The 13,172-nt window shown below is 38.3% G+C and overlaps 1 protein-coding gene across 1 annotated transcript; it reads left to right on the top strand.

Annotated features, from left to right (window-relative positions):
- The first annotated feature begins 7,747 nt into the window (after nt 1-7,747).
- Nucleotides 7,748-8,737, top strand: LOC136100391 (trace amine-associated receptor 1-like). The gene has a single exon (XM_065835417.2). It carries the CDS (start codon nt 7,748-7,750, stop codon nt 8,735-8,737), a length of 990 nt encoding a protein of 329 aa, XP_065691489.2.
- Nucleotides 8,738-13,172: the final 4,435 nt, after the last annotated feature.

Raw genomic sequence — 13,172 nt, forward strand, 5'->3', positions numbered from 1 at the left:
AAATACTGCATACAGTCAAAATATGATTGTCACTGGCTTCAGCTGCAAGTGCTGACTACCTGTAAAAATGAAGTGCTGTCAGGCACCCAGAAAATGAGGAGCATGTGTTCAGTGAAAGCTTCAAAACTTGTGGTATGAAATGACCCACCTAACATCTTCTGGTAACAGATGCCTATACAGCATCTTTGAAAGGAGGGAAAGGAAGAAAGGGACCTGTATAAGGGGGGCATTTAGGGTATTAGTCCATGTGGGCAGCTGGGGCAACAAGGCTTGCAAGGTGCAGAAGGAAGGAGCAGCAACAATTGCAGATAAGAACAAAATGGACTTTCTTTTCACCAGCCCTCACCCGCATGAACAAAAAGTTATGCAGGTTGGTAGAGGCACATTTATACAGCTAAACCTCCTGTTGCTGCCATCTGTTCCCTCTCAGTCTCAGAGGTATTGGGCAGGAGACAGCTAGCAAGCAGGAACTTGATAACAAACAGTAAATAAAATTCAAATTTACTCCAATGCACCCTTATCTCCCCTCTGGTGATGGAAAAGCATATTCGAAGGACATACAACAGCTGTTGAGAAGAGAAATTTTTTTATTTTTTGCTGGAAGATCAGGCTGCCCATGCATGTCTTCTTAAGACTAGGCAGCAGAGGATGGGCATGAAAAGACACAGACTCTGACCCTGGTAGTTTCTGCACTGGTTGAGTTGCTGTTCCTGCAGTGTCATGATGCCAGCAACGCTCACGCACAGCACTGCTTCTTTCTCCAGCAGCAAACAGCTATGGAAGCAAAGGATAACACCAGCAGGTCCCTCTCCTTAAATACTGCCCACATTGCAGCAGCACCAGCATCTGCAGTCTGTTGCAAATGGGCAATTATAAACAGTCAAGCTCGTTCAATATTTCTAGGAAGATAGCATTGTGGTCAAATCCAGCGTTTGAAAAAGTCAACAGAGAGCAGTGTGTGAGAGCAGAGGCTCCATCAGGTTGCTTACTGACACACAAACCTTTATTGGCAATTTTAGGCTCAATGGCTTCCAGCAGAGTAGTAGCACTTCCAGATCAGAATGTGACATTTCAAAACATTCATTTCACCAAGAGTTCTCACTCTTGTTCAGCCTCACACCACCTGTGCCACCTTGCCAGGGCCATACTTGCGTATCTCCCAAGCCCACCCCAATCCCAAATGCCCAGGGAGAAGCTGCAGCCTGAGCCATGCAGGTCCAGGGCTCAGGGAAACCTCAGGGGAGGAGGACCTGGAAGCCATGGCTCTCTACCAATGCTGCACACTAACTGATACACACAAACTGACCTAAAGTGGGTAGGTTCTCCTCCCTAGGATTACTTCTTTCTGGAATGACCCTCCTCCTTGGGTTCCACAGCAATACTACAACTCTTACTGTTCGAAGATGTGGATGCTGGTCAGTGAGTGGTGCTTTAAAAAGCAACAAGTTGTAGTTCGGCCGCTGCTGATTTGTAATTTGGTCAAGTTTAGGTATAGTTCTTCTGGTATGGTAAAAGATATTCAAATAGGCAATCAACAACTCTTAAGTCTCTGCTACAAAGCATATAAATACCAGAGCATTGCAAATAAAAAACAAACAGCATTTCTTAATTTAGAGGAAATAATATCTTTTTAATTGGTCTTGCTCTCAGATCCTGTGGAAATATTGTGGGTGGACTTCTTTTGAAAATATCCAGTCTGGATTAGACAAATCAAATCTTCAAAGGTGATAACTGAAATTGCTAAAGTTTGACAACATTACACAAAATGGAAAGAAGGGAAAGAAACATCAGACTATCTTAGTGCTGCTAGCTCCATTTGTACTTTGGCCATAATAAACATTTGTGTTTATTTTGTATGCTTCTTTCCATGAGCCTGGATTTAACTTAGTTCAGATACAGTCATCTTTGCATATTCTAGTAGCTTGTGACAGGATAGATTTATTATCTGCTTATATTTGCTGAATATTTAATGTTTACATCATCCTGTTGATAAGATTTTTCCAGCAGGCTGTAGACCAGAGTCAGAACAAGTGAGCAGCTGCTCAGCTGTGGAAATCATGTGGGATGAGTCACTATCATGCTGTATCCACAGGCTAAATCGCTTCGGGATGAGGAAACAACTCCTGAGCAGGTAACGTCTCTGTGTCACACAGTTTGAAATACAGTAAGCTGCTAATTTGCTAGTCTGGGGTATTGTTTTGTTTCAGAGATGAATCTTCTATGGTCAGCAGTAAAGATAATAGTAATTATTCTGCACAGATAGCTGTGTTTTTTCTGTAATGAACCGCAATGGTACCAACAGCAATGAGGTTTAGGTGGTGGCTGACAGGATGATTTTAGAAGACATTAATTCCCAAGAGAAAGAGAAGCCTAGCTGGGAGCAAAACTCTTTTCAGGCACATCTATGAACTCAGAGTGAGGCTCTTTACTTTCTATGAGGTTATTCCAGGGCCATGAGGATGCAAAATGACAAAGCTGGGATTGTACTTGCTCACTGCTCACTGCCTCCTGCTGTCTTGTTTTTTTTTTTTGTTTTTTTTTTTTTTCATGGTAACAGTTCTCATTCCTCAGCCCCATTCTATTCCTTTCCATTTCCAGTGTCCCTTGCACAGTCTCGTCTGAGAAGGACAAAATCATTTTTAACACATTGTTCAAATGGGTTTGATGTCTGGCAAAAGTGCTATTTTCATTCTCCTCTGTCAGGTTTTCTGTTTAAATTATTTCACATTTTACAAACAAATGAACCAAAACTGAAGATGACCCAAGGTGTGCTAGACAGCGTGACATCTCTTTTTCTTGGTTTTCCAAAAATCTGAAAATTAATTATTGCAGAAATATAAATTTTGCAGAAAAGAAAGCCACAGCAGCAGTTTTATAGACAAGTTTTTACTTTGAATTTTGATGTATAACTGCTTTACTATATTACAGACTCAAAAGACTGTTGAATACTATTTATACGTGCTCTGAGGCCTCCCGAGAATAGAGCTTGACGTATTTATATTTGATACTATGATTAGCAAGTTGGAGCTATTTCATGATCCATATCAGCATTAAGCAGCAAGAAAATGCCTGTTTGAAGCATCTGCACCAAGAACATGAAAGCTTGTTACCAGAATGTTCCATGTTTGTCTAAATCAGTTACTAATTTTGCCTGCTTAGTTACTTAATTATTGTGATATCTTAAGAACTGCTACTTTACATTCATTGCAGTAAACATATCATTGAATAGCACCCTCCCCACACTCACAGCTTCCTCTAGGTCTGTGGTTCTTTCCTTTCTGATGTGTGTGGGTCCTGCAGTACAAGCTGGTGTATTCAGAGATAACGAAGGCTAAATGCTGTGCCCATGGGTTGGTGTTTGGTAGAAGAGTGGGTTTTGTTCTGGACCTGTTGTTGGGCATCTCCAACAATAGTCTATACAGAGACATCCTGCTGTGTAGCTCTGGCCTTGGGCAGCCTCCTGCTGCTGTGAGGCAGCTGAAGGCACCTGCTGGTCCCCACACCTGTCCCATCCCTGCCATGGGCAGTCACGCTCACCAACCAGCCCCAGTCACTCTCTGCCCTATACTTTGCAAACTACATGGTTAATGTTTTGCAGCCCTTGGCCCTGAGAGGATTTTGGTAGGAACAGGAAGGCCAACCAGCCTCATAGATGGGTCTTTTCTTCTTCAGAAATGAAGTCAAGGTGGGAGCCCAGCCACACTGATATCACAGACCAAATAGTATCACCAAATCCCTTTCTCTGCAAAAAAAAAAAAACAAACAACCCAGAAGTGACAGCTGGGTGCTGCCTGCCCACCTGCAATGGAGCAGAGCTGCTGAGGGTGGGGGATGGCTCCACAACCTCAGCGGGTCCCCCACAGGTTTGACTGGCTGCTGCCAGGTATCTTCTTCTGAAACAAACACTTCAAAACCAGCTGCCTTTCCAGATCATCCCCTTGAGTTTTGGCCACCGTGTCACTTGAAGAGGGGATGCGGTAGGAGAGCAGTGCGTCTGCATGCATGGATGTCCTTTGACTAAGTGTCCACAATGAGCTGGGCTGTCAGACTTCTTTGTAACTATGAGTTTTGTACATAGCGAGGCAACAAGGATTTGTTCCCTAAACTTTACCTTCTTGTAATATATATGTGTCAGGATAGTAACTACCAAGGCCTAAACCTTCACTCCTCAAAGAGAATACCTGACTCTGAGGAAGATCCACAACTATGAATCTCAAATGGGTGAAGAACTCTCTCAGAGATCAGTATTTGAGTGTCTAACATCACTTTGATATTTCCTCAGCTCTTACCTGACTCTTCTCAACATATCCTCTTGACTACCTCCAGTGGTTTCTCACTCAGCTTGATAGTTGTTTCTGCAATTTTTTGGTTAGCAAATTTTCTTCCCACAGCAAGGAGAACCTTGTACTGCAACACCCCAGTCCATTTATGAGTGCAGCCTAAAAAAAAAAAAAAAAAAAATAAAAGAACTGAGTTGTTTGCATTCATTTAGATTTTTATGCACATAATATAATGAAGTAGTTAACCCAGGTCATGCAGCAGAGTTTGCAAGAAGTAATGTCTTAACCCACATTTTCACAAATGTCCCTGAGGCACCCAGCATAACTGGGCTTTAGCTGATGGTCATCATGTAATAGTCCTTTATGTTCAGCCGTGTCACTGTTTTAAAAGGCTGTGTGGTCCTTTGTTGATCAGAATACTGATGCTCTTCATCTATGACTCCAGTATAGCCAATAATAGCTGTATACTTTAAACACCTTTGTAGTAACCATATCTTGCAAATAGCTTTTAACTGATCAGGCTGTTAGATTAAACTTGTCGTTCAGTGGAGGAATCAGAACTAGGCTGTTAAACACATACCGTGTCACTCTGCACATAATATACCTTTTCAAGGAGATCTTGCACGCTACTGTAAACTACCTATATTTATGTGTTTTGCTATATCTCAGAAGTTTACAGAAGGGCAACAACATGATGGGTTTTGTTCTGGACCTAGATAATCTCAGGCTGCTGACAATGTGACCATAACATTTAATCAAACAAGTAAACATACTTCAAATTAGTTAAATTTACCTATAAATAAGGTTTGTTAAACAAATATGAGTGATACAGCCATGATTTTGTTCTTAAGTGGGTGACAAAATAAACAGTTTGAGCTACTATTCACATTAACAGCTGTTCCTCAGATGAGGGCCAAGAGCTCTACTCATTGCACCCAACATCCTTCAGCTATGTGCTGGGGCTTCTGGAGGCTTCTCCAACTGTGGATTAAGTACGCATCCACTCAAAATTTGTGTTATCCGGAGCTGTTATGATGGTGAAGAGGCTCAGCTGTCTTTTGAGATGGTCTTTAAAAGGATGGGGTGCCACTCATCAGTAGAAAACAAATGAGCATCAAGAGCAGACTTCTACCCAGTGTGAGGGGAGAAAGGTAAGAGGACAGGCTTTTAAAAGGATACTTCTTCATATTTCCATTGTATCGAATTTTAAACTTTGTAATTAATTATAGAAGAGAAATGTTCTTCTTTCTTACTGAAAACTTCTTCAGTGTTCAGCTCATTTGGACAGTTTGCCATGAGTTTTGATTTATTTTGTTTCCATTTCATGCAAAGCCACACAACTGATCTCAGTTTGCTAAATATTTTGCTTGGCGGTTGGAGCTTCTTTCTGTTTAACAAAAAACCAAAATCCTCTGAAAATAAGTTTCAAAGGGAGATAATATTTCTTTAGTCTAAACCATTTCTCTACCGGAGAATAATAGGGAAGTTATTTGACTTTAGAGTAGAAAACTAGAGATAGCACCTTAATTAATTTTGGTTGTCTTTTAGCCTGTTTTACTATATTTATTTCAATTATTTATATATGAAGCAAATGAAGATCAAAATCTATGTGACACATTTTTGACTTGGATGTGCTTAAAACTTTTATCATTATGTCCAGTATATACAGTTAAATTGCTGTTTATTTCTGCTGTGAAAACTGAAAATTTGGGTTAATTAAGATCCAGCTGGCTGTGCTTTCTATCTTGTGTGTAAATGTGCCAAAAGAAGGAATGATAGTCAGGAAAAGAAATATGAAGAGGTGGACCAAAAGTGGAAAAAAAAAAAAGATGAAGTGAGAGTTAAAGTGAGGTGGAAAAGAGCAGAGATGGTGTTAAACATTAGTAGGCAGAAAAAAAGAGGTAGCAAGAGGCACTCCAAACAGTAAATAAATATACTCGTATTCCATGTGTCCTGTTTTCCTGAAAGTGCCTCTGGATGCGCTGTGTCCCTGGCACTTGGGTGCCACTGCCTGGCATTACTTGGAAATCCCTCTGTATAACGCAGGCTGTTAGTGGCAGCTGCCAGGGTTTCACAAGCTATAGTTTATCATCCATATTAAGCTTCCTTCCATCTAGCTTCCAATGACATGGTACGCTTGCAATAACATTTGTTCTGATATCAGAAAAAAAAAATACTCTGTGTGTTCTATTGAGAACAACCAGAGGCGGCAGACTCCTGAAGCAAATGGGTTAAATTAATACTGGCTAAATTGCCGTGTCAGTATTTTTCTGACTTTAACAACCATATTATATCATAATGATAATGCTAGTGAATAGCATACGTTAATGTTCTTTATTTTTCACAATAGTACTATTTTTCTATTAATTAAAAGAAAAACAGATCTTTCAACAGTGAATATTGCTTGCCAAGTGCTTAAGTACTTTCACTAAATCCTTTTGTAAAAAGAGAGACTTGCAGAATGGACACATTATTGCATACAAAAGAGAAGAACAGCAATATTTGTGTCCTCAGATGCAGACTAAACCAATGTACAGGAAATGTTTCTCTCGATGTTTGTGTCTTGGCTAAAAACAGTATTAAAATAATTAATAAACATAGCAAGGCTAAACTCATAGCACTGAAATAAACTAGAGCCCAACAGAAAAGATATTTGCTTATACAGCAGCTAATGCTTCAGAATAGTCAGGCTCTTCCATTATATTTTGGCAGCAAAAGGGCAGAAAACTTTTCTCTCCTCCGAGGTATTTTTCTTACATCTCTGTTTACATCTAGAGCCTGCAAGAATTTTGCAGTAAGGCTTGACTTGGTGAGGTAGTGCCATCTGCCGAAAAACTGAGGGCTCATGGAAACTCTTCAGTTTTGTCCAGCTGCACAGTTATTGCTACGAGGACACAGCCGGAGGAGAGGCTGAGCTTGGGCTCCTCAGATTCAGCCTTTTGGTTTAGACCCGTGGATCATAGACTTACGTAACAAAACACAAGTCGAGGGAGCTTCACAATCTAAAATTACTGATTTTCAAGAGCAAAGTGAGAGATAGAGGACTCCAACAAAATTTGATGAAGAAAACTAGGACTGTTTAAACAGAAAATAAGGAAAAAGACTTTGCATCTGCTCAGTAGAACAAGACACGACCCAGTGCTGGCCCCTGAGAGCCGCTGCTGTTCTGGTGTGAGGACAGCCCGTTATGCAGTTTACATCCTCATTTCAAGGAAAGTCCAATGATAAAAGTGTCTTTCTGTTAAAAGTTTAATTACAAAATTATTTCATCCTTCATAAATAATGAAATGTGGATTTCCTACACATCTAGATAAATGAAGGTATTTAAAATTGATTTTTTTTTTTTTTTTAAACTTCCTGCAGATCTCTTCATCTAGAAAAGAAAAAAACAGCTGTAAATGTATCTCAGCGTTAGGAAAATCAGTATCTGTGCTGCATACCTATGTGGACTTGAGACCTCAGTAAGGATGCAACTGTGCTGTGAATCCATAAATGGCTCTTGCATAAGGAGCAGCTGGTCAAACAGTATCCGTGTTTCCCTGTATATCTTCATGGTTTGTATTATTCTGGCCACACTCATTGGAAATTTGACAGTTATCATCTCAATATCACATTTTAAGCACCTCCATACACCCACCAATTTCCTGCTGCTTTCTATGGCTACAGTAGACTTTCTGCTGGGATTCCTCATCATGCCTTGCAGCATGGTGCGCTCTGTTGAACACTGCTGGTATTTTGGGGAACTGTTCTGCAAGATCCACACGAGTATGGACATTATACTGAGCACAGCTTCCATCTTCCATCTTTCCTTCATATCCATTGACCGTTACTATGCTGTGTGTGACCGTCTAAGATACAAATTAAATATAAATACTTTTGTTATCTTGGTCATGATATTGGTAAGTTGGATGATCCCTGCTGTTTTTGCTTTTGGGATGATCTTTCTACACTTAAATTTGCGAGAGGCAGAAGAGATTTATAATCATGTCCATTGTGCAGGAGGATGCTTTGTCTTTTTCAGTGAAACTTCAGGTGTTGTGTCCTCCATTGTGTCTTTTTGCATTCCTGGATTTGTCATGCTGTACATCTACAGGAAAATATACTCCACAGCCAAGATGCAGGCAAGATCCATTGACACAATTAGTCAAAAAAAGATGCATTTTGAAATGAAGAACGACATTTCATTTGGCAGAGAAAGGAAAGCTGTGAAGACATTAGCCATAATAGTTGGAGTGTTCCTCATCTGCTGGAGTCCATTCTTCTTCTTTACAGCAACCAATCCATTTATGAATTATGTGATACCTCCTATTCTCATTGATGCTTTAGTTTGGTTTGGTTATTTAAATTCTACATTTAACCCAATTGTTTATGCATTTTTTCACATGTGGTTTCGCAGGGCATTGAAAATGATTCTTTTTCAACAGGACTCTTCCAGGACTAATTTGTTTTTAAAGTAGCATGCTTTAAAAGCTCGGATTCATGGCTTTGAATATTTGTCTTGCATCTGAACTCCCAGATGTACTCATTTACCAAATCCAGTTCAAGTTAATAAACAGTGATTGCACTTTACATCTTCTTTCATTCCAGACTGGTGTTTTAGTTATAGCTATTTATATGCAATGCACAGAAAACCAATACTTAAGTTTAAAAAACTTTCAGCAGTTTATATCCCTGCTCTTAATTATTCTGATACAACAGATTAATTTTTTGAACAAGGGGTGTTTATATTTGCGTTTATTTATTGTCCTCTAGAAAAAGGAGAAAAACCTATCCTATTCAATTTCTAGACATCTTGAGTATTAACCCAAAGCTTTTAAGTTTTGTCCCTCCCCTACAATGTGTGTGCAGAGGTAAAAAAAGGCCCATAACCAGCACACTCTGTGAAGGGAAGATGGGACAGAGGAAAGTCATGCTCCTCCTTCTGTTTCCATTTCAGCTAGTGCTTGTCACTTAATGAGTATGTCACTTAAAGGATTTGCTGCTTAATGACATCAAAAGCATGTTTAACTAGATCAAAGACATGGGAAAATATGATGTACGTAATAAAAACAAAAGGGAAAAGCAATGTCGAACCTGACAATGTCAGAAAATGATGCTTATCTAATTATAGAGTCGTTAAGGTTGGAAAAGACCTTTAAGATCATGAAGTCCAACTACTAACACTGGCAATCCAGCTGCCATAAAAGTAGACTCCTTTAAATGTTCTTACTTTTCTCTTAATTAATTTTAAAACCCATGTTCATTTTCTGCTCTGTTCTTATGACATGCTGTATATTGTATCAAATAAAAATCCAGTCGCTGTTGAATAGTGGTCATTTACCCTTGGACTTACAATGCACCTTCAATACATCTGCATCAGTGTCAGCATTAAGTCTGAACATCCACCTTTGACCTCAGAGAATTTCATTTATTCACATTAATAGTGAACTAATTTTGTCTTTTCTTGTAAGAAAATCAATACTACCTTTCCTATTTATATACCTTTATAAATAATAGATTATCCAATAACAATGATAGATTGACCTAAATTAATACTTCTTTTTATCTGTTCTGTAATGTATGGGGAAGATTTTCTGTAGAGATTTCTGTGAAAACTGCATATACATCCAGCCTGACAAAAAGTGTTATTTCAGCCCACTAAGTTACAAGATCGTAATCTTCTTCAAGATTATTAAATATTTAATTTCTAAGTTTCATTAGAAATTATAGTTATTAAAAATATGATAGATCGAATATACTGGCCACTAAAATAGGTTTACAAAACAACACCTGTTCTTCACCTTTACTTTTAGCCTCTCCTTTCAAAGACTCTTTTTGATATGACATGTATCTACCTTAAGTCACTGCAATAGCTCACCCATACATGAGGACGAATGAATTAATAGAACGAGCAAAAATAATAGCCTTGGGCATGTAGATTTCTGGCTTTGTTTATCTTCTATTGATGTAAACCCATAAGTTATATATACACACATATAACTCAAAATCTCCTGGGACTTAAATGTAATGTCATAAAAGAAATATAAAATCTCAGCTTTCATTAATGTGAGCCAAGTCACAGAGGGGGCCTGCCTTTTACAGGCATTGCAGTTTTGCAGAACAACAAAACAGGAAAACATCTACTTAAAGAATCTGTTGGTGGTATTACTAAAACAGATGCAGGTAGGGTTAGTCTATAAAACTGACTTCCAAACATTCTTTTTAATCTTTTGATGCTCTGTTTCTGTATTTTCTTAATTTCAGTTTTATACCTATTGGAAAAAATCAGTGGACCAAACTGCTTTCCAAGTTCCCTATAAGTAGGTTAAATTACTGTGGAGAAGAGTATCTCTTTCTTCCTCTATTTCTAAATATGCTATCAGTCTCAAACAAGTTCTCAGGAAAAGAGGTGGTAGAAATGGGTCTGAAAATTCCCATATAAATGGAGTTTTCTGACCCTTGAAAATATTCACAGGTGTTTAAATTTATAACTACTGTAGCTGGACCACAGCCTATTACAGGAGACAAGACTTAGCTTATCTCCATTCCCTTTCAGTTAGTGGAATTATAATGATAGAAAACAAGTGTGTAAGTAGGGAAAGAAAAGAATATTCCTAATCCTACCAATTTTACAAGTGATTTCCATCAGATGTGTTCATTGCTAGTACTTCATAATGCACAGCAGATTAGTTTAGCATCGTAAATAATTTGGAAAAGGGGATTTTGGCAGCTCATATGTGACTCTTAAGATAAATGTTTAGGTGAACAGTTCGTTAACTGAAGTCTCCAAGAAAGCTGAGGTATGTGAGCTCACATAACCTTTCTGTTATAGAAAAAAGGTCAACATTCTAGGATTGAAGAGATTAATAAATCTTATACAATATTTACAGATGGAAAAGAACTTGAGGATTTTCTTTGTCTCTGCATCTTTTTCTTCCACCACTTTAGAATTACTAATATTATGGTGTATATAAAGTACAAGAACCATATTTTACAAAATGCTCCAGATACAACAGAATGCACTAAATAAAATTAATGGTATCATGTAATTTAGTTAATTTAAGAGGCAATTTAGTTAACTTTCAACTGCTTTGTTTTAAATACTGTTTGCAATTAATTTTATAATAGCTTCCAGTTATCAGATTTCATGTACAATTTCAGAAAAACAATAGGTTGTGGTTGGTCCCTATTTAGGTCGAGAGTTTGCCTCTGAATTACTGCATTTCACACAGTAACTTAATTCATGTTCTTGACTTACTTAAGTCATGTTCTTGAAGTTGATATTTTCCCCTAAAAAGAACAGAATGGGGTTTGCAGCCCTTATCCTTCCCGCACCTTGTACTCAGGAAAGAGAGAACTGCTCACACTCCAGGATGTGCTTGTCCTTTCTCAGTTTAGACATCAGGCTCCAGGTGTTATATTCTCACTGACAGCCCACCCCATATTCACCCCACCACAGTTCATCAGTGAACTGTGGCCTTTACTTGAGGTCCTTGCCATGCTGATGGTTCCCTCTGATGTCAGTAAGAGTCACTGCCAGAGCCCACATCAACTACATAATAAGGTGTGGCTGAGCTATTGTTACTGTTGTTACTGAACACAGCTACTGCTGGCTTTTTATTGTTAACTGTACATGTGACTTACCTTTTGTGGTATGCCTAAATGTATACCCTTACAAAAGTCTGACTACTAAAAAGCCACCCACACGTTTATTCACTTCATGGCTTATCATGATCTTAATTCCAACAATTGCTGTATTTTGATTCTTAAATAGTTTGCAACTCAGCAACTCACAGGTATTAGCTGCAAAGCCTGCTTGTGATCGGAATATTTAAGTTCACTTTGTATTTTTTTTTTAAATCTTATCTGTCACAGCCTAACCTGTGAAAAAGGATTTCCTACCCCCTCGTGGAGTCCACAGGTAAAGGCAGCTTTAAAGGACAAAAAAAAAAAAAAAAAAAAGTTAATCCTTGGGTTGCAAAAAAAACCCATGAAAACAGGTGAAAACTTTTTAAGAAAAAGGTTGATTTAGTTGTGCAAGCTCGGTGCTGATTTTTATTTCATACCTTAGTACTGCAGAGCACTTAACAAATATTTAGTGTGAAGTGACCAGTATAACCATGGTTCTAAAGGCAAGCATGTTCTGGAGGTGAAGCAAGTGAGCAATAACACAGAACATCCAAAGGACAATTCTCTGGAGACACTGCAGCAGCATTTCCAAAATAATTTTGTCGGGATTAAAATTAAAGGGTTTGGTTTATGTGCATTAATTTTTCTATTCAAAATGGAAATATATCAAAGTCATCAGATAAGTTCGGGTAAAATAATGCTCAATAGTCCATGTCTGATTTTCAGCTACAATGTTTTTTGTCAAAAAACAATCTAACAAAAACAAAACAAAACAAAACCCACAACACTTTAATCAGCTTTAGTGAAAAATAAATAAGTGAATGTAACTGTTCCAAGAAATGCCTGACAAAAGTGCATATACAGCTGTAACTGTAATATATTTAAATAATTTATTTGTTCTTCTGTTTATATAACCTAATCAAATAATCTTCCCACAGGGTCAGTTCTGTGTCATTCTTCAGGTCTGCAGCAGCAACAAAGCATCCATGAATCATTACAGAGAAAACTGGCATAGGAAAGGATGTGCAGTTTCTCGAGAGACAGCCATGAGTCTTTTTAGCTATATATAAACCAAGAACATTCCAGTTTTCTTGTAAGGAAGGAGGAGTATTTTCAGTTGTATTTTTAATTACACATTTCCATCAAAATGCAGGATGAAGAAAATCTGAAGCAGCTTTGTATTTTAATGAGGGAATGAATATTTAAACACAGTACTCCAATCTGGTGGTGCTCTGGGTTATAGACAGGAGGTGAAGAGGCAAGGGAAGGGAGCCGTCTGAGGTA

This window comes from Patagioenas fasciata, chromosome 3 (genome assembly GCF_037038585.1).
Source record: "Patagioenas fasciata isolate bPatFas1 chromosome 3, bPatFas1.hap1, whole genome shotgun sequence".
Lineage (NCBI taxonomy): Eukaryota > Metazoa > Chordata > Aves > Columbiformes > Columbidae > Patagioenas > Patagioenas fasciata.